The 19,735-nt window shown below is 41.3% G+C and overlaps 1 protein-coding gene across 1 annotated transcript in view; it reads right to left on the bottom strand.

Moving 5' to 3' along the window:
• Positions 1–17,444: 17,444 nt before the first annotated feature.
• The window catches only part of LOC309568804 (G-protein coupled receptor family C group 5 member C-like), a 74,704-nt gene continuing 72,413 nt past the window's right edge, over positions 17,445–19,735 (bottom strand). The window contains exon 4 of the mRNA XM_082274589.1: positions 17,445–18,330. Within this exon, the coding sequence (XP_082130715.1) occupies positions 18,256–18,330 (75 nt within the window). The 3' untranslated portion in view covers positions 17,445–18,255. The remainder of the gene's footprint in view (positions 18,331–19,735) is intronic.

Below are 19,735 nucleotides of genomic sequence, written 5' to 3'. Positions count from 1 at the left end.
AGACGGTAAAAGATGGGATCCGTCATCCTCAAATAATTCCTGAAGTCATCAGGATTATTTTCCTGGAGCTCCCTCAGCAAGGACATATGAGAAAATTGATCACGGTTAAGCAACCAATTTTTCGTCCAGGAGGTCCGCTTCTTCTTCCTATTGCTCGTACGTCGTCTCAGAGCCAAAACTCCAACACTAACGACAGCAACGGACTAATTCACGGTCGCCATAATAAATTCTCGAACGATGTCTCGGAAAATAGCGAAATGTCGTCAACCAAACAAATGCTACCGAAATCAGCGCGAGATGCCCAGAAGGGTCACGGCCAAACACTCACTTCCTCTTTTGTAGCGGCGAACGTGCGTGGAACGTAGTGACGTCATTTTCTGTCGGCAGACAAATGTCCTGGGCAAGTTTTGAGCACTTTTCAACAGACAAACAACAAACACACCAGCCGCGAACATTTGTAGGACGTTCTGTCGGCCGACGATCGGTACGTGTGTACGGGGCTTTAGTGTGTGTGCTGCTTCCTTACATTGGGTTTCTGTCTTCTAGGCCCACCCACACATTTTTTTTTATAGACTAATAATCTTTACTGCCTCCTCCTCCAAGGGGTTATAGCAGCTGAGTTGTGTGGCCTGCTAAAGCACCATTTTCCTCCTCCTCTATCTACTTTAATACCTCCACACCTCTTTGTTGTTTTCAAGATAATCATTTCTTTCTTTTACTTCCTTTTCCTTTGCCTCCTTAAGAGGCAAACCTCTCATGCAACCTTTTCCTTCTCATCTTTCTGCTTAAGGGCATAGAGCAAACACTTGCTTAGCTATGAGGATCTGGCTGAATTATTTGGCTGCTATCATTATGACTGATCTACAGGTCCCTGGAGTTCTACTACAGAAGCAGAAGAAAAAAAATGGCAATCACCCCATGCCCAGTGTCCTTGTACAAGCTTGGACACACACCCCATTTATGCTTTTTATATGACCTGTGCTACACCACAGTGCCAGGTACTCAGGTTCTATAGCAGTCATTTCTTTAAAGCGGAGTTCAGGCCACAAAATCAACATAATCGATTTTGGGCCATCCGCTTGCTTTTGGTCACCTGAAAAAGAAATGGATAGTTATGATTTTTTTTTTGTTTACTTACCTTGTTATTGAAGAAAAATATACTCACCTTTCTTCCACTTCCTCCCTCTGCGGCCGCGGCCCACGCCGTCACTTCCTCTTTGCATTGATTCCTGGGAGCTGAACGTAATCGCTCTCAGGAATCAATGCGCCTGCACCGGCCCCACTCATCACTTCCAGTGCGGCGCCTCATTCCCTGCTAAACAGCTTCTGGGCATGCCCAGAAGCTGTGGAGGGATGATGCGCCCGCACCGGAAGTGATGAGCGGGACCGGTGCAGGCGCATTCTGGGAGAAGAGGACGCAGAAGAGGACGCGCTGGCTTCAGCTGCCCACATCCGAGATGGCAGCGCTGGAGAAGAAATTTTCAAGGTAAGTATTTCTTCTTAAAAGGTAAGTGCGACCCGGGACAGTACAGAGGCTATCCATTGTGGAATGTACTAGCCCTGACTGTCCCGGGGGTATTTTTATTGAAAAAACGTTTTTGTGGCCGGAACTCCGCTTTAAACAACTAATGTGACATTTTCCTCCTCTTACTCCTGAGGGCACATAGCAGCAATGTTTTTGGGCCTGCTAATGCACCATTTTCCTCCTCCTCTTCCTCAAGGCCATATATCAGCCATTTATCCAGACTGCTAAGGTAGCCTTTTCCACCTCCATTTCTTCAAGGACACATAGCAGCCAGACTGCTAATGAGCCACACCACAGTGGTAGGCACTTAACCATCATTTTTTTTTACCATATGTTTATCCCTGCCCTCCACCACCATGTGAATTGCTATGAGGCAGCAGGAGGCAAAGCAGGAATACAAGACGGAGGAGTGTTGTGGTGCTACTGGTTAGGATAAGGAGAAGTGTTGGGGTGCTGACAGTGAGGAGAACATTTTTCATGAAGGCTTTAAGAGAGAAATGTTACCCCCTCCCTGATACAAGGGGAAAAATCTGAGGTATCTACACCCACAAGCCAAGCGTGGGCCCAAAATGACCCAATCTTAAGATGTGGTGCAAAGAAACTCTGCCCCGTTTCTTGATGGTGGCTGGTGACTATTTGCTGCCCATCCTTCCAGAACAGGGTTTTGGCAGTAGACACATATTAAATGTAGGAAATTGCCTTTAGAGAAGAGGAAATAATTGACATGAACACAGTGGGGTTGATTTACTAAAACTGGAGAGCGCAAAATATGGTAAAGCTCTGTATAGAAACCATTCAGCTTCCAGCTTTTTTTGTCAAAGCTTAATTGAACAGGCTGAGGTTAGAAGTTGATTGGCTACCATGCACAGCTGCACCAGATTTTGCACTCTCCAGTTTTAGTAAATCAAACCCAATGAGTCGGCATCTTTAGCGCAATTGGTTGCCATTTTTCTGTAGATCATATTAGATGGTTATATAACAAATAATATGGCAAGTTTCGTTGGAGCTGTGTGAAGGGTTTATAAACAGTTGTATAATTGCATGTCTTGTTCTGTTAAGTCATGCTGACTATTTACTTTTATTAGAGGTACTTACAGTATCTCAAAAAAGTGAGTACACCTCTCACATTTTTGTAAATATTTTATTATATCTTTTCATGTGACAACACTGAAGAAGTGACACTTTGCTACAATGTAAAGTAGTGAGTGTACAGCTTGTATAACAGTGTAAATTTGCTGTCCCCTCAAAATAACTCAACACACAGCCATTAATGTCTAAACCGTTGGCCACCATTATTTTCCAGCACTGACTTAACCCTCTTGGGCATGGAGTTCACCAGAGCTTCACAGGTTGCCACTGACATCACGGAGCTGGTGGATGTTAGAGACCTTGCGCTCCTCCATCTTCCCTTTGAGGATGCCCCACAGATGCGCAATAGGGTTTAGTTCTGGAGACATGCTTGGCCAGTCCATTACCTTTACCCTCAGCTTCTTTAGCAAGGCAGTGGTCATCTTCAAGGTGTGATTGGGGTCATTATCATTTTGAAATACTGCCTTGCGGCCCAGTCTCCAAAGGGAGGGGATCATGCTCTGCTTCGGTATGTCACAGTACATGTTGGCATTCATGCTTCCCTCAATGAACTGTAGCTCCCCAGTGCTGGCAGCATTCATGCAGCCTGAGACTATGACACTCCCACCACCATGCTTGACTGTAGGCAAGACACACTGGTCCTTCTCACCTGGTTGCCGCCACACATGCTTGATACCATCTGAACCATGTAGTTTATCTTGGTCTCATCAGACCACAGGACATGGTTCCAGTAATCCTTGTCCTTAGTCTGCTTGTCTTCAGCAAACTGTTTTTTCGGGCTTTCTTGTGCATCATCTTTAGAAGAGGCTTCCTTCTGGGACGACAGCCATGCAGACCAATTTGATGCAGTGTGCGGAATATGGTCTGAGCACTGACAGGCTGACCCCCCCACCCCTTCAACCTCTGCAACAATGCTGCCAACACTCATACGTCTATTTTCCAAAGACAACCTCTGGATATGACGCTGAGCAGGTGCACTTAACTTCTTTGGTTGACTATGGCAAGGTCTGTTCTGAGTGTAACCTGTCCTGTTAAACCGTTGTATGGTCTTTGCCACCGTGCTGCAGCTCAGTTTCAGGGTCTTGGCAATCTTCTTATAACCTAGGCCATCTTTATGTAGAATCACAATTCTTTTTTTCAGATCCACAGAGAGTTCTTTGCCATGAGGTGCCATGTTGAACTTGTAGTGACCAGTATGAGAGAGTGAGAGCGATAACACCAAATTTAACACACCTGCTCCCCATTCACACCTGAGACCTTGTAAAACTAATGAGTCACATGACACCGGGGAGGGAAAATTGCTAATTGGGCCCAATTTGGACATTGTCACTTGGGGGTGCACTCACTTTTGTTGCCAGCAATTTAGACATCAATGGTTGTGTGTTTGAGTTACTTTTAAGGGACAACAAATTTACACTGTTATACAAGCTGTACACTCACTACTTTACATTGTAGCAAAGTGTCATTTCTTCAGAGCCCATTCACACTAGCACGACTTGTGAGGCGACTTGTGTCGCCCCAGGTCGCTTGACATAACAAAATCAATGTTAATCAATCAGTGCCGTCTTAATTGGCACTACTGAAGACTTCAGAAAAGGGTCCTGTACTACTTTGAGGCGACCTGTGATCCGACTTGTCCCATATACTTCAATGGGAGTTGCCTCGTTATCTTAATTGAAGCGACTTGTTATCAGACTTTCCAGGAAGAAGAAAGAGATTAGCCAGGCATTCCCCACAGACAAAGTCGCCTGCCTCTTCAAAGTAGTGCACAAGTCTCTTCCAAGTCTCTTCCAAGTCTCTTCCAAGTCTCTAAACAAGTTTCTTCAAAGTCACGGGGCGACTTTCTGGTCACGGTAGTGTGAACCGGCTCTTAGTGTTGTCACATGAAAAGATATAATAAAATATTTACAAAAACATGAGGGGTGTACTCTTGTGAGATACTGTACCTGTGAAAACCAGGTACGCACTCCAACTTTCGAGTAAAATTGCCGCAATCATTGTGCTGTGATCTACAAAAATTCTGGCCCCTCCTCCTTCCCCTCAGCTGCCTTCCTGGAGACACATAGGTCCCAGAAGACAGCCGGACCATTGAAAAAGCGCAGCGCGACTTACGCATGTGCAGTAGGAAACAGGCTGTGAAGCTGCAAGGGCTTAGCTTCCTGTTTCCCTTAGTGAAGGTTCCAGCGCCTGCAACCGGGGATCAGCTTGGGGCGCTGACATCATGGGATCCCTGGACAGGTAAGTGTCCTTATATTAAAAGTCAGCAGTTACAGTATTTTTTTTTTTTACAGGCTGGAACTCCTCTTTAACACTAAATATTCTTAAAAATGTTCCCTCCCTCCTTCTTTTACCCATCCTGTCTACCTTGTTTAAAAAAATAAATTTGAATACATACTTTTTTTTAGTCCAGTCCAGTCACGTGATCCTGCATTTTTGTCTTCCCTGTGAGAGTGGTGGTTGCAGGGGAGAAGAGGGAGCACTAACAATGGCTGGGCTATTTGAGCCTATATGATGATGTCACAGCTGCCATTACGCAGGGGAGCCAGAGCTGCAAAAATCACATGACTGGACCAGATTTTAGAAAAAGGTAAGTATACAGATATTTTTTAAACAGGGTATGCAAGAGCAGCATGGGAAGGAGTGGGGAGAGAATGTTTTTAAGAATCATTTGTGTTAGGCTTGATTTACATAAATGGGTTTAGTGCCACTTTAGATGCCATTGCTTTTGAAAATTCAGCACCTGATGAAAGGTGTTAGACCCATTGGTATCATCATGAAGGAATCCGCTTTGTTCATGCAGTGATAGAGGGATCAGCCTATATTGATTTGAATTTGAAGGCCCTTAATGACAAACAGATCAAGCCATTTTGCCATGGCAATAGAGGATCTACTCATCTTATTATAGAAGAGAGTAATGGCTTTTTTTTGCCATGGCAATGACATTTTCTGTGTGGTTGACAGTTCAGGTAGAAGATCTGCACTGGTGCCATTGCAACAGAAGGTTCAAGTGCTATTGCCATGTCAAAAGAGGTGTCAGCAAAGCAAACTTTAAAGTTACCCCCCAGAAGTGTCAGATAGGAGAATGCACCCAGAACTTTTTCTGATACGTATATAAATGTATCTTTCATAGGGTCCTTTTGTTTTCAGCTTTCTTTCTCATGGGCCCTAGGAGCACTTTAAAATCTGTTACATGTGTCAAAATGTTCAGCAAATCCAGCTTAAGTTATATACAGATCCTGACTATTCCTAAAAGCATTCAACCTGACCCCTCACCCTGCCATCTCCTGAGACTGCTTATTAGTAAGTGAGGGGTCCCATCAAGTGCCAGCAAGAAGATTTGGAGGGCAGGATGGGGTGAGGTCAAGTCACCATTGGATGTAACTGGTCCACTTTAATTATCCATTTTGATATTCTTCTAATGAAGATGATTTCTCATTTAAGAGAAGGTTCCCCTTGATTTAAGCACCCCATAGTAACTAGTCCATCTAAACTAAACCTATTCACTGGGTCACTACTCTAGCGCTAGCATGATGAAACAAGAAATGGCTGCTTCTTTCAGCGCCTGTTTTGTTCATTAAGGTTTTGGTTGCTCATTAAAAAAAATAGAGACACACATTACAAAAGCACCCACTTTAATTTCCGTTTCATAGGCAGCATAGCAAATAGTTATCAGAGATTTCATAATGATTTGTCATTTATTTCCCAAATAGGATAAATAAATCAGTAATTGGCTTATCAAACTAGAATATGTTACAGCAAAAGCAACTAATTAACAAAGGAATTAAAAAAAGACCAAATTTTATTATTGGATATATTCCATAGACTGCACAATAAATCTGCTTATCAGTTTCTGAAAATCCTAATTGGCGGAGCATTTGAACTGTAATTTGGAAGTTGAAAATACTGTCAAGGAAGCAGATGATGAAAAGTAGAATTTTTTCTGGTTATAGTTATATAGGTTTCAATGTATTTTGGAAATGCCATGTTTTAAGCATCGAAAAACAAAAATGTAATATGCTGCATTCATTTCAGTATACCTGTTGATTAGAAATGGATGTCTGTTCCAAGGAGTACTGACAGTGAAGTTACAAATAACTATGTTGGTATGTACAATGAATGCCCTGTGACATACAGAGTGGACACCATTTACAATATTATCCTAATTATTTACCATGCTGGGCTTATTATCCTTCATTAAGGAGGAAGGACAGTCTCTACAATAACTTGTTACACCCCGTATAAGCTACTTGTTATTATCTTTTGAGTTCCAGACTGGACTACATTGTCATATATTTACAGATATCATCATTATACTGTATATTGTGCCCAGGTTGGATAAAACAGTTGGGTCATTGTGTTTTCAATGCTCCAAAGAAGGTTTTTTTTTTTTTTACATGTGTATATATTTTTTTTTTATTTCAGCATTATGATTCCTCTATGCCAGAAATCTCCAAACTACGGCCCTCCAGCTGTTGCAAAACTACACATCCCATGAGGCATTGTAAAACTCTGACATTCACAGACATGACTGGGAATGATGGGAATTGTAGTTCCTGAACAACTGGAGGGCCATAGTTTGAAGACCCCTGCTTTATGCCTTTGCCCGTGTCTATCCCCCCTTCATTTTCACATGCTTTTACTAGTCTGTCCTAGAGGGATAGCATTGTCAAAACAATTTCTGAGAGAGAAATGGTGGATGATGTTTTTATTGGGACGTGTTATATCATGGTAATGTTTTTTATGTGTAAAATGTTTTTTTTTTTTGTACAAAAAAATTATCTTAAACCAGGGACTTGCTTATTGAAATACTTATTGGGTGTTTTTGTTAAATTGATTTGGTTCTTATAGTAAGCTAAGGTAATAATCCATCCAAGTCTAAACAGTGGTGTTTCAAATTTGTCTTGTTACTTTATAGTCACCTAGACTTTGGATTAGTTAGTGGGATTGTTGGGCCTTCATAGTGGGTATGGGTATATTGCAACTTACCAGCCCTTAAATGTGCTGGCTGCTTTAGCTTTTGTTATTAAGATTAGGAACATTTTCAGCAAGTACAGAAAGTAAAGAAACCTGTTGATCTTGTCTGAAGTGTTCTTATCACTTTCTTAAAGCTGAAAAGAAAGCAAAAACCTTATCTTTATTGTAACCTAACTTAACTTAACGTCTACAGTGCATTAAAAAACTATTCATTCCCCTTAAAATTTTCCACATTTTGTCATGTTACAACCAAAAACATAACTGTATTTTATTTGAATTTTATGTGATAGACCAACACAAAGTGGCACATAATTGTGAAATGGAAGGAAAATGATAAATGGTTTTTAACATTTTTTACAAATAAATATCTGAAAAGTGTGGTGTGCATTTCTTTTCAGCCCCCTTTACTCTGGTACCACTAACTAAAATCTAGTGGAACCAACGGCCTTCAGAAGTCACCTAAATATTAAATATAGTCCACCTGTGTGTAATTTTATCTCAGTTAAAATACAGTTGTTCTGTGAAGCCCTCCCAGGTTTGTTAGAGAACCGTAGTGAACAAACAGCATCATGAGGCCAAGAAACACACCAGACAGGTTAGGGATAAAGTTGTGAAGAAGTTTAAAGTAGAGTTTGGTTATAAAAAAAATATCTCAAGCTTTGAACATCTCACGGAGCACTGTTCAATCAATCTTCCGAAAATGGAAAGAGTATGGCACAACTGCAAACCTATCAAGATGTGGCTGTCCACCTACACTGACAGGCTGGACAAGGAAATTATTAATCAGAGAAGCAGCCAAGAGGCCCATGGTAACTCCGGAGGAGCTGCAGAGATGCACAGCTCAGGCAAATGAATCTGTCCATAGGACAACTATTAGTTGTGCGCTCAACAAATCTGGCCTTTATGGAAGCGTGGCAAGAAGAAAGCCATTGGTATAGGAAAGCCACAAAAAATCCCGTTTGCAAATTGTGAGAAGCCATGTGGGGGACACAGCAGATATGTAATAGAAGGTGCTCTGGTCAGATAAGACCAAAATTTAACTTTTTTGGCCTAAAAGCAAAATGATATGTGTGGCAGAAAACTAACACTGCACAACACCCTGAACACACCATCCACACTGTGAAACATGGTGGTGGCAGCATCATGTTGTGGGGATGCTTTTCTTCAGCAGGGTCAGGGAAGATGGTCAGAGTTGATGGGAATGTGGATGGGGCCAAATACAGGGCAATCTTAGAAGAAAACCTGTTAGAGTCTGCAAAAGACTTGAGGCTGGGGTGGAGGTTCACCTTCCAGCAGGACAACGGCCCTAAACATACAGCCAGACCTACAATGGAAGGGTTTAGATCAAAGCATATTCATGTGTTAGAATGGCCGAGTCAAAGTCCAGACCTAAATCCAATTGAGAATTTGTGACAAGACTTCAAAATTACTGTTCACAGACACTCTTCATCCAATCTGACAGAACATGAGCTATTTTGCAAAGAAGAATGGGCAAACATTTCACTCTCTAGATGTGCAAAGCTGGCAGAGACATACCCAAAAATACTTGCAGCTGTAATTGCAGCAAAAGGTGGTTCTACAAAGTATTGACTCAGGGGGGCTGAATACAAATGCACGCCACACTTTTCAGATATTTATTTGTAATAAAATTTGAAAATCATTTATCGTTTTCCTTCCACTTTACAATTATGTGCCACTTTGCGTCTATCACATAAAATCCCAATAAAATACATTTATGTTTTTGGTTGTAACATGACAAAATGTGGAAAATTTCAGGGGTATGAACACTTTTTCAAGGCACTGTAGTCCCATCAATCTACCATGAGATTAACCACTTTAACCCCGCCCACCGTACATATACTACGGCACTCTGCCACTGCTGGGCAAAGCGATGTAGCCCTACGTCGCTTGCTCAGGAGACTGTAGGGGGCGCGAGCGCGCTGCTGCCGGTGTGCTCCCACCCCTGCTCGTTCCCTGGGGAGCCAGCATGTGTGACCAGTGGCTCCGATGGCCACCGGCCACTAGAGATCTCCCGCAGCTGAGGGAGAAAGACAGACGGCTGATGTAAACACAGCCGTCTGTCATTCTCTCTGAAGTAATGACAGAGGCTATGTGATCCTGCTATATAGGATTGCATGTTTCTGTGATTACTTCACAAGCCATGCCCCCTGACAGTTAGAATCACGCCCCTAGGGACACATTTAACCCCTTCATCACTAGTACAGTTAACCCCTTCGCTGCCAGTGTCATTTTTACAGTAACAGTGCATATTTATAGCACTGATTACTGTAGTAATGTCACTGGTACCCCCAAAAGTGTCATAAATGTCAGTTAGGGGTCCGATCTGTCCGCCGCAATGTCGCAGTCCCGCAAAAAAAAAAATTGCAGATCGCCGCCATTACTAGTAAAAAAAAAACCAATAAAAATGACATAAATCTTTCCCGTAGTTAGTAAACGCAATAACTTTTGTGCAAACCAATCAAAATACGCTTATTGCGATTTTTTTTTTTTTTACCAAAAATATGTAGCAGAAAATAAATTGGCCTAAAATGTTAAAAAATTTTGATTTTTACATTTTTTTTAACAAATTCATATAAAAAAATGTGAAAAATATTATTATTTTTTCAAAATTGTCGCTCTTTTTTTGTTTATAGCGCAAAAAGTAAAACTCGCAAATACCACCAAAAAAAAGCTCTGTTTGTGGGGAAAAAAAGGAACAACCGCGCAATTGTCCGTTAAAGTAACGCAGTGCCGAATCGCAAAATATGGCCTGGTCAGGAATGGGGTAAAATCTTCCGGTCTTAAAGTGGTTAAAAATACACTCATTGAGAATTTTTTTTGTCAAAATTTTGCTTAATACATTTTGGCCTAAATATATGACAAAAATTGAATATATTGGATATTTTTTAACTGTCAAAATAGAAAATGTCAATTTTTTCGCAAAATGTTTGCTCTTTTTTTATTAATATCGCAAAAAATGAAAAGCACAGAGGTGATCAAATACCACCAAAAGAAAGCTCTGTTTGTGGGAAAAAAAGGACCTAAATTTCGTTTGGGTACGGCGTTGCATGACCGCGCAATTGTCAGTTAAAGTCGCACAGTGCCAAGTTGCAAAAAGTGGCCTGGACGTAAAGCAGGAAAATCCTCCGGTGGTAAAGTGGTTAATCTTAATGCATTCTATGCATTAAGATAAAAACCTTCTGTGTGCAGCAGCCCCTCTAATACTTACCTGAGCCCCATCTCAATCCAACGATGTTGTATCAGAGATTCAGCTGTCCGGGACTCTCCCTCCCTCCCTTGCCTTTGGCTCCCGCTGCTGTCAATCAAAGTCAGTGAGCCAGTGAGGAGATAGAGGAGCAGGGGTGGGACTGAGTCGTGACTCCATGTCTGAATGGACACAGACAAGAGCAGCTTGGCCCCAGTGCCCACATAGCAAGCTGCTTGCTGTGGGGGCACTCAGCGGGAGGAAGGGGCCAGGTTCGCCAGCGAGGAACCCAAGAAGAGGAGGATCTGGGCTGCTCTGTGCAAAACCACTGCACAGAGCAGGTAAGTATAACATGTTTATTATTTTCATACAAAAGAAAAAACAAGACTTTAGTATCACTTTATTGGCTACTCTAGATCTGTGTTGTTACTGTGGCAGCTGTTGGAGTTTGGGTCATGTGAGTGTTCAATTTCATACACATAACTGTTATTAAAAACCTAAGAACAGGGCTGCTAAAATAGATTTTTTTCATATCTGCCAAGTAACATTTCATATGAACTGCTGTAATGTGACAGCTTCTTAACACACAGGGAATATTGCCCAACATTTTAAATTGAAGCATGTCTAATTTAGGTCAGAGGGATGCCAACTGTAGGTCAAATACACCTGGCACTGAATTCTAAATGGTCTCAGAAGTGTCTCAAACTGATGCCCATTGACACAGTTATGACAATACCGAGGATTAAAGAAAACCAGTCACTAGTGGACCTTTGTAAATCTGAACCTCTACTCTGGAATTGTTACAACGGAGCAGCTTTATGTCTTATAAATTACGTTATATATATATATTCTCTCCCTGTTAGAGGAGAAGCATTGAGCCAAGTGTCAGGCTGTAATGGCATGCTATTCTCAGCCTCAAGTCTAGTGATGATAACAGATGCTTAAAATACAGTCATATAACGAAAGCACTGTCAATCATAGAACGAAAGTACTGTCAAGAGTACATAACCACAAAAAGAAAAAGATTTGTTAATTGATGGTTTTACCCTCCACCAGCAGCCTAGTTAGAGTGTTACTTATCCACCCTGAGCTCAGACATAGGAAGTACAGCCTTGATGGAGGATAGCCTGACACTGGGCTGACATTTCTGTTCTGACACTTAGAGTAGAGGATTAAAGCATATCTAAACCCAAGAAAAAAAATGTAATATAATGCAGTTTTCCTTGCCTTTAGATGTGGTGCGGAAAATACCTTGTGCTTTTGCCAGAAATGCAGTGTCCATGTCACTTTCTGTGAGCTGAAGGGAAAGAACAAACATCCATATCTTTCTTTTGTAAACGGCTAATCTCATCCATCCACTATGTGATGGAGATGGCAGACATGTTTGAAAATCAGTTTGTGTGACAACCACGGCTGCCTTCATACAAACAATGGAGAAGTAGGCATTGCCACCCATTAACAGGATGTATGTTATTTATATAAAAATAAAGATGAAAAAAGTCAAAGAAAACTAATGGGGCACTCTTTACGTCTGGAGGAAAACAGATGTTGTCTCCATAGACGGAAAGGTTTCTTCACTGTAAGAGCTGTGAAAATGTGGAATAGACTCCCTTCAGAGGTGGTTCTGGCCAGCTCACTAGATTGCTTTAAAAAAGGCCTGAATTCTTTCTTGGGTGTACATAATATAAGTGGGTACTAATATTTACAGGTAAAGTTGATCCAGGGAATATATGATTGCCTCTCGGGGGATCAGGAAGGAATTTTTTTTCCCCTGCTGTAGCAAATTGGATCATGCTTTGCTGGAGTTTTTTTTTTTTTGCCTTACTCTGGATCAACTGCGGGTATAGGATTGTGTATATGGGATTGTATGGTTGGGTTTTCTTTACTGTTATTTTTTTTTGTTTTTTATTGGTTGAGCCAGCTGGACTTGTGTCTTTTTTCCACAAGACTAACTATGTAACTATGTAATGCCATCCGTAAATCTAAGGACTGGTAATCTGCAACACAGTACATTTTTGTTTTGGGGTTTAGATATGCTTTACCATCAATTTGATGTACACTAACCCCACCATAACTAAAATAAATACACGGACAATGCTTATGTTTCGCATTCAACTCTTTCATAGCTTAGTAATCATTGCAAAATTACAGGAGTTCCTCAAAGAGTACCTCCAGGGAAAACTCCAAGATTAAAACCTCTACCAAGTTTGCACTCTTGCCTGGATCTCCATTGGAGAGACGTCCTGTGATTTCCCGTCTATGTGTGTCAGAACAGGAAGTAAGAAGAGGTCTTCCCAAAAGATTACTCACAGATATATGGAAAATCATTTCCTTTTTTGGAAGGGTTAGGATTAGAACCTCTATTGTTTTTGCTGTTTGTGTCTCCAACCAGGAAGATTTTTCCTCACTTTCAGTCCAGATGAAACAGGTTCTAACCTATCCCCACTCTGTCCAAAATTCCTAAAATAAAAGGTTTAAGCTAGAGTAAAGCAATAACACATATTTATAATATTTTTTAAAAATTATATTAATGGAGTGTTTTTTTTTCCAAAAAATGAAAATACATGAAAATGATCTTGCATGTATGCATATTTAAGTGCAAGAAAAACAAAAAAGTCATCATATTTTATTGTCTAAACTTGGATCTACCATATTTTTACATACATTAGTGGTAAACCTACCGCAAGTAAACCTTTGCTAGTGGCCAGTTTTTTGGAATGATCTACATTGATAACTTTTATGGACCTGTTGTTCAATACAGGAATGGCATAGCAGAGCCACTAAGTGTTTCAGGACCTTTTTGTAATAATATAAGAAGTCTGTAAGCAGATGTTAGTACCCCCTTTTAGTAAGGTCCCTCCCCTGGGTGGAGCTGGTGGATGGAGTACAGCACCCTTATATAAGCTGGTGTGGGAGGAGTCCTGGTCAGAGGAGTAATGGGAATAGGATATACCTGATATACACTAGGGAGAGTACCCTTCAGAGTGGACCATAGAGACTCTGGGAAGAACCCACTTATGGGGGATCTGCATGGAGGAGTGTGGGAGAGCTGGCTGGACATTCAGTATTAATGTGTCTCTACACTGTGGTGAATTTTACTGCTGGACGTGAAGTTATGGAGGTGAAGAATGTGATGTATGGATCTGTTAACATGTTGCTGTTACATTAATATTCTGGTAAGAGACTGTACGTGTGGACATTCCAATATTATTGCAGGTGGGCCTCAGGCCAGGAGAATGTTACTAAAGCCCCGTACACACAATCAGATTATCGAACGATCTGTCGTCCTTTTTTTGTGGTATGCTAGTCTGATGTGGAAAGTGAAGAGGTTATTTTCATACGAATTTTCCCGTATGACAGAATTCTACTTCAGAAGTGATGTCATGTGTTGGATGGCTTTGTTTGTGTTCCTTCGTCTCTGAGCATGCCTAGTCTTGCTCTTAAGATTTTTTTTCCGTCCAAATCTGTACTAATGAGACGAAAATCAGACGTTGTTTTGACGGACGACAAAAATTATATAGCCTGCACATCAGGATTTTGTCAGCCGAAAATTCGGAGTCGGCTGTCGAAGGCACCATACTAACAATCCGAAAATCGATAGATCGGTCGTCGGACGAATTTTCCCTACAGATTTTTTTTCTCGTTTGTACAGGCCTTAAGTTTCTCCCTATACAGGTATGTACGCACCCTATCACACCCTAAACAAGGAGAAGATGGGAGGTGCCCTAGCCAGCTTGGAAGGAGCTGGCGGTGAATCAAGGCTGCCCACAAGTTGACAAAACAGATCATCTTTAATGCATCTTGGATGATGGTTCAGAATTCTCAGTTTAAAATGTTTCATCATTGATAAATGTATAATTCTCATACTGTATTCCTTTATCTAGAAGCAATAAGAAATAGCAATAAGTATAAGCAAAGTCAATTTTACAAAAATGTATACATTCCAATAGCAGACTAACAAGATCAGATACCACTTGTTATATTTGCATGCAGCATGTTAGGTTGTAGAGTGGGGAAGGGCCTCCATGAGGTTTTCATTGTTCTCTGTACCCACATAGTTTGCACTTTCTTTTCCAAAGACCAATGTCACTAGGTCAGGAAAAAAAAGAAAAATATATTGAAAGTTTGGATAGGAGTGGATGAATGGTGGATAATTGTAGTCCAATATCTAGTGACCAGCATCTAGTCAAAGGAGCTGGAATAGACATTGTCATCAATTTAAATTTTTCAGGATAATCATATCAGTAGGATGTATGAAATTTGTACTTGGTTGTGTATAGTAACATGTTATGCCTATTCTAAATAACAAAGCAGTATACTACCTTGGTTTCAGAGGCTTTCTGTATCACACCGCCCCCACTGCTTCTTCTCACTCTAACACAGGTTTTCTCAACCAGGGTTTTGTGGAACCCTTATGTTCTTAACAGAGATTGCTAGGGGTTGCTTGAGAAACAAGAGTTTCTAACTCCTAGTACCCACTGATATTAATTATCTTTTTAGCTGTATGTAAGGGCAGGGCCGGATTAAGAGCATCATGGTCTTGGCGCTGAGGATTTTGAAGGGCCTTAAGGGCCGTGCCTTGGCATGCACCCAGAGGAGGAAGGGTGCAGCCATGCATGCCTAATTCAACATGGGATGCTGTCTCTGAAGCCCATAAACACATCCATGCATCGGCAACTGTCCCTCCTTGTCAGGCCTTCGCGCTGTGTGGGGAGGTTCTGAGGGTGCTGCCTGGGGAAGCGAGCATAGAAGCCAGACTTCTGTGTTTACAAGTGACAGAAGAGCGGTCACAGTGAATATGGCCAACCCGAGGCCTATATAAAAGGTAGGGGCCTGGAGCTGCAGCTCCAATAGCCCCTACGTTAATCTGGCCCTGTGTAAGGGGGAAATTGCCCCACTGTCCAACAAAGTAAGAGTGTCCTTTTCCCATTGACCACCAATTTATAGGATCACCAAATCAACTATATTGGAAGGCACTTCCACTGACCACCAATTGAAAGAACTCTACAGTTTTCACAGTTGGTGTCTATTTTCTGGCAATTAACTATTAGTGCCGGTTCACACTACCGCAGCACGACTTCGGGGGCGACCTGTGAAGTCGCGTGCACCGCGACTTCGGCGCGACTTGCACGATATGAATGTCAATGCAAGTCGCTCCGATATCGCCCCGAAGTAGTACAGGAACTATTTTCTAAGTCGGAGCGACTTGAGTCGCTCCTATTAGAACGGTTCCCGTAGCACTGCATGGACCGTGACATGTCAGGCTGACCAGTCACCTGACAAGTCGCGGTAGTGTGAATGGGCACTTATATGTCTCATTTCATGATTGTTACTGCAACAATGTTTCTAATAGAGCAGGGGAGTGTCAAATACGGTAGATACAGGACATTCTTTATTCTTGTATGTAATATTATAGTTACAACTTACTGGACATATAAATATTCCATAAACTAGAGATGTAATAATACAGCAGGGGTTCCCCAAGACATAAAAATTATTTCAAGAGTCCCTTTGTATTAAAACGTTTGGGAAAGTCTGCTCTAGCAGTTGCCATATGCATAACAAAACCAGCAAATGCTTTGATTTAATAAGCTCAGAGTCCAGCTTTCAATGGAGCCCTGATGCAGGGGGATTTTTCCTAGCCCTTGAAATTTGTTGGCTAAGTAATTCCATGAATCTTGTTTATGAAAATAAAAGGAATACTATTGTGGACTCTGTGGTGTGGAGCTTTCATGACTCTGCTCATCAAAGTAATAAAAATAAGTATTAACACCATATTGGTAAGTTTTGGAATGCCTGTCTTTACACGAACATGAACCTTAATGGTATCCCAGTCTTAGTCCGTAGGGTTCAATATTGAGTTGGCCCACCCTTTGCAGCTATAACAGCTTCAACTCTTCTGGGAAGGCTGTCCACAAGGTTTAGGAGTGTGTCTATGGGAATGTTTGAACATTCTTCCATAAACGCATTTGTGAGGTCAAGCATTGATGTTTGACGAGAAGGCCTGGCTCTCAGTCTCCGATCTAATTCATCCCAAAGGTGTTCTGTCAGGTTGAGGTCAGGACTCTGTGCAGGCCAGTCAAGTTCCCCCACCCCAAACTCACTCATCCGTGTCTTTATGGACCTTGCTTTGTGCACTGGTGCGCAGTCATGTTGGAACAGGAAGGGGCCAACCCAAACTGTTCCCACAAAGATGGGAGCATAACATTGTACAAAATGTCTTAATATGTTGAGGCCTTAAGAGTTCCCTTTACTGGAACTAGGGGCCAAGGCCAACCCCTGAGAAACATCTCCACACCATAATCCCCCCTCCACCAAATGATTTGAACTAGTGCACAAAGCAAGCTCCATCAAGACATGAATGAACGAGTTTGGGGTAGAGGAACTTGACTGGCCTGCACTCAACCTGATAAAACACGTTTGGGATGAATTAAAGCAGAGACTGCGAGCCAGGCCTTCTCGTCCAACATCAGTGCCTGACCTCACAATTGCGCTTCTGGAAGAATGGTCAAACATTCCCATAGACACACTCCTAAACCTTGTGGACAGCCTTTCCAGGAGCGTTGAGGCTGTTATAGCTGTAAAGGGTGGGCCAACACAATATTGAACCCTACAGACTAAGATTGGATGCCATTAAAGTTTATGTGCGTATAAAGGCAGGCGTCCCAATACTTTTGACAATATAGTGTATGTGCAGACCTAAAAGGGCGAATGAAAATAAGGCACAGGTTTTAACTCTTTACCACTGTATTAAAAATTAATATATTGCTATATTTGTCCCTGTTGGAGAGATTTCAATACCCTTCCTATTTCAGTTATCATTGTCACTGCTACAGGAAGTATGGACATTTTCCTAAGCAAGGACGCAGGAATAAAAACCAGACAGAGATTCTAACCCCTTTCTAACTATAGGCCTCACTCCTCTCTTCGTCCACTAATCTATGGTTTGCCACTTACAAAGGTTAACCAGAGTTTTCCGTGATTGAATGAAGGCGGCTCTCTTCTATGTAAGATTTTAATACTAATTTTCTTTGGTTTGGTAGGAATATGCAAGGCATGGTATGACTTTTCCTTTACTCTTTAACAAAAAACACCTAAGTGTCAGAATTACCGACCAATAAAGAGCAGATGTTTCCTATTCACTGCACTCCAAGCAAACATTTGTCCTTCGGAATTGTTAACAGGTTAGTTAATTAAGGCTCCGGGGAGCTGTCTGGCAAGTGGAAAACATAGTAATTTAGACCAAGAATGATTAAATTATAATGTAGCCTGTTCAAATATTCATAGCACTGGAAAAGACGAATTGCTTGGATGACTTGAGATAAAATTTGTTTTGTCTTCTTCCCGTAGGGTTATATTCGATTCTTCACACCTGTATGTCTTGTTCTGAACTATGCCCAACTGAACTTTATCAGGGTCTTCTAGTCAGGCTGGAGGTGTGCGCTGTCAATGTGTCAGAGGTTCAAAGATGGTATCTCCAAGGCTCCATTGAAATCCGTGGTAGATGTACAGGTATGTGATTCACAGCATCCATTTCCTAAAATCAGAATTGTAAAGAATGTTGCAATGTATCAGCTTGGAACAGGAGTGTCATTTTAAGAAACCACAGCAATAAAGACTCTAAACATGGTACAGATTGACAGAATATTCCAGACACAATTGAAAATTACATTTTTGAAGGAGAACTTCACTGGGATATTTTATTTATTTATTTATATTAGTTATGGCGGCGGCTCCCCCGTAGTATTGGATGGCTGGCGCTTTGTGGATCTACCATCAGATTCATACCACTACCCTATGGATCTAATATACCCCTATCCTGGGACCTTCTTCGGAACACTAAGATTACTACCTCTGATGTCTGTGGAGATCATTGCTATTTAGAAGCCCTTATCAAGAATTATTTATCTCTGGTATCCCTGTTATTCCTCTTCTAAGGACTTCCCTATATCTTAATTAAACATTGTAACTCCACTTACCTAGGGGTGGGTACTGTGCTTCTGTAATTGATTACTATATTTATCAATTCATGACACAGGTGTCAGCACTACTGGCCATACCATTCCTTGGCGGATCCACACCGTACGCATTGTTCACCCACATTTATCAGCCTTTACTAAGTTCAGTGGTGAGTTATGCTCCTGAGAAAGCGGCATTGCGAAACATGTTGAGCTAACACCCCTATTATCACCGTATAGCATCACGGCCACGCCGATATCCCCTGATGGGTTTTGTAAAGAAGTGAATGGTTGAGTCTCAAAGAGAGTCCACAAGTCAGTTTGCCCTCATCCCTGCATTGGATACAGTAGCAAGATAATTTGTTAATCATTGACCTCATTCATTTTGATGTCTCAATATCAATGGAATTGTACATATAATGTATTTGAATATATGTATTCTTATCCTAAACACCCTATAGTGGATCATTGATAGAAAGACCCCTGAAGAAGAGCAAATATAGGCATTCGTTGAAATATCAAAACACGTTGGGTTTCTTTGACCCACCAAAGGTCTCCTCCTGCTTCATATGGCCACACTTTTATTGCATTATGAGTCGCTTTCATTTTGTTTTATATGAGAACCTATATGTGATGTTTTGTACTTTTCAATATTTGTATCAATAAATTATAAATTTTTTTTACAAAGGAAGCAGTTGCCCGTTATAGTCCCAATTAGGGGGTTTTCCTTCTTGCTACTGTACCCTGAGGGGTTTTGGTAATTATCACTATCCCCTTCAGGGGACTTGGCCCTTTGACCGTAGTTGCTATTAGGGTCCATGGTATTTATATTATGTTCATGTAACTATGTATAAATCTCTTCTTATTTTTGTTTTAAATTGTATGTTCTCTTTTTGTATGAATACATTTTGATATTTTTTATACATGTGCCTACAAAGTCTATATTTCCGCACTTCGTTTCAATACTCTCCATTAGGATGCGGC

This window comes from Pelophylax lessonae, assembly GCF_965119305.1.
Source record: "Pelophylax lessonae genome assembly, chromosome: 12".
NCBI classification, from domain to species: Eukaryota; Metazoa; Chordata; class Amphibia; order Anura; family Ranidae; genus Pelophylax; species Pelophylax lessonae.
This window is presented reverse-complemented; position numbering and strand designations above follow the sequence as displayed.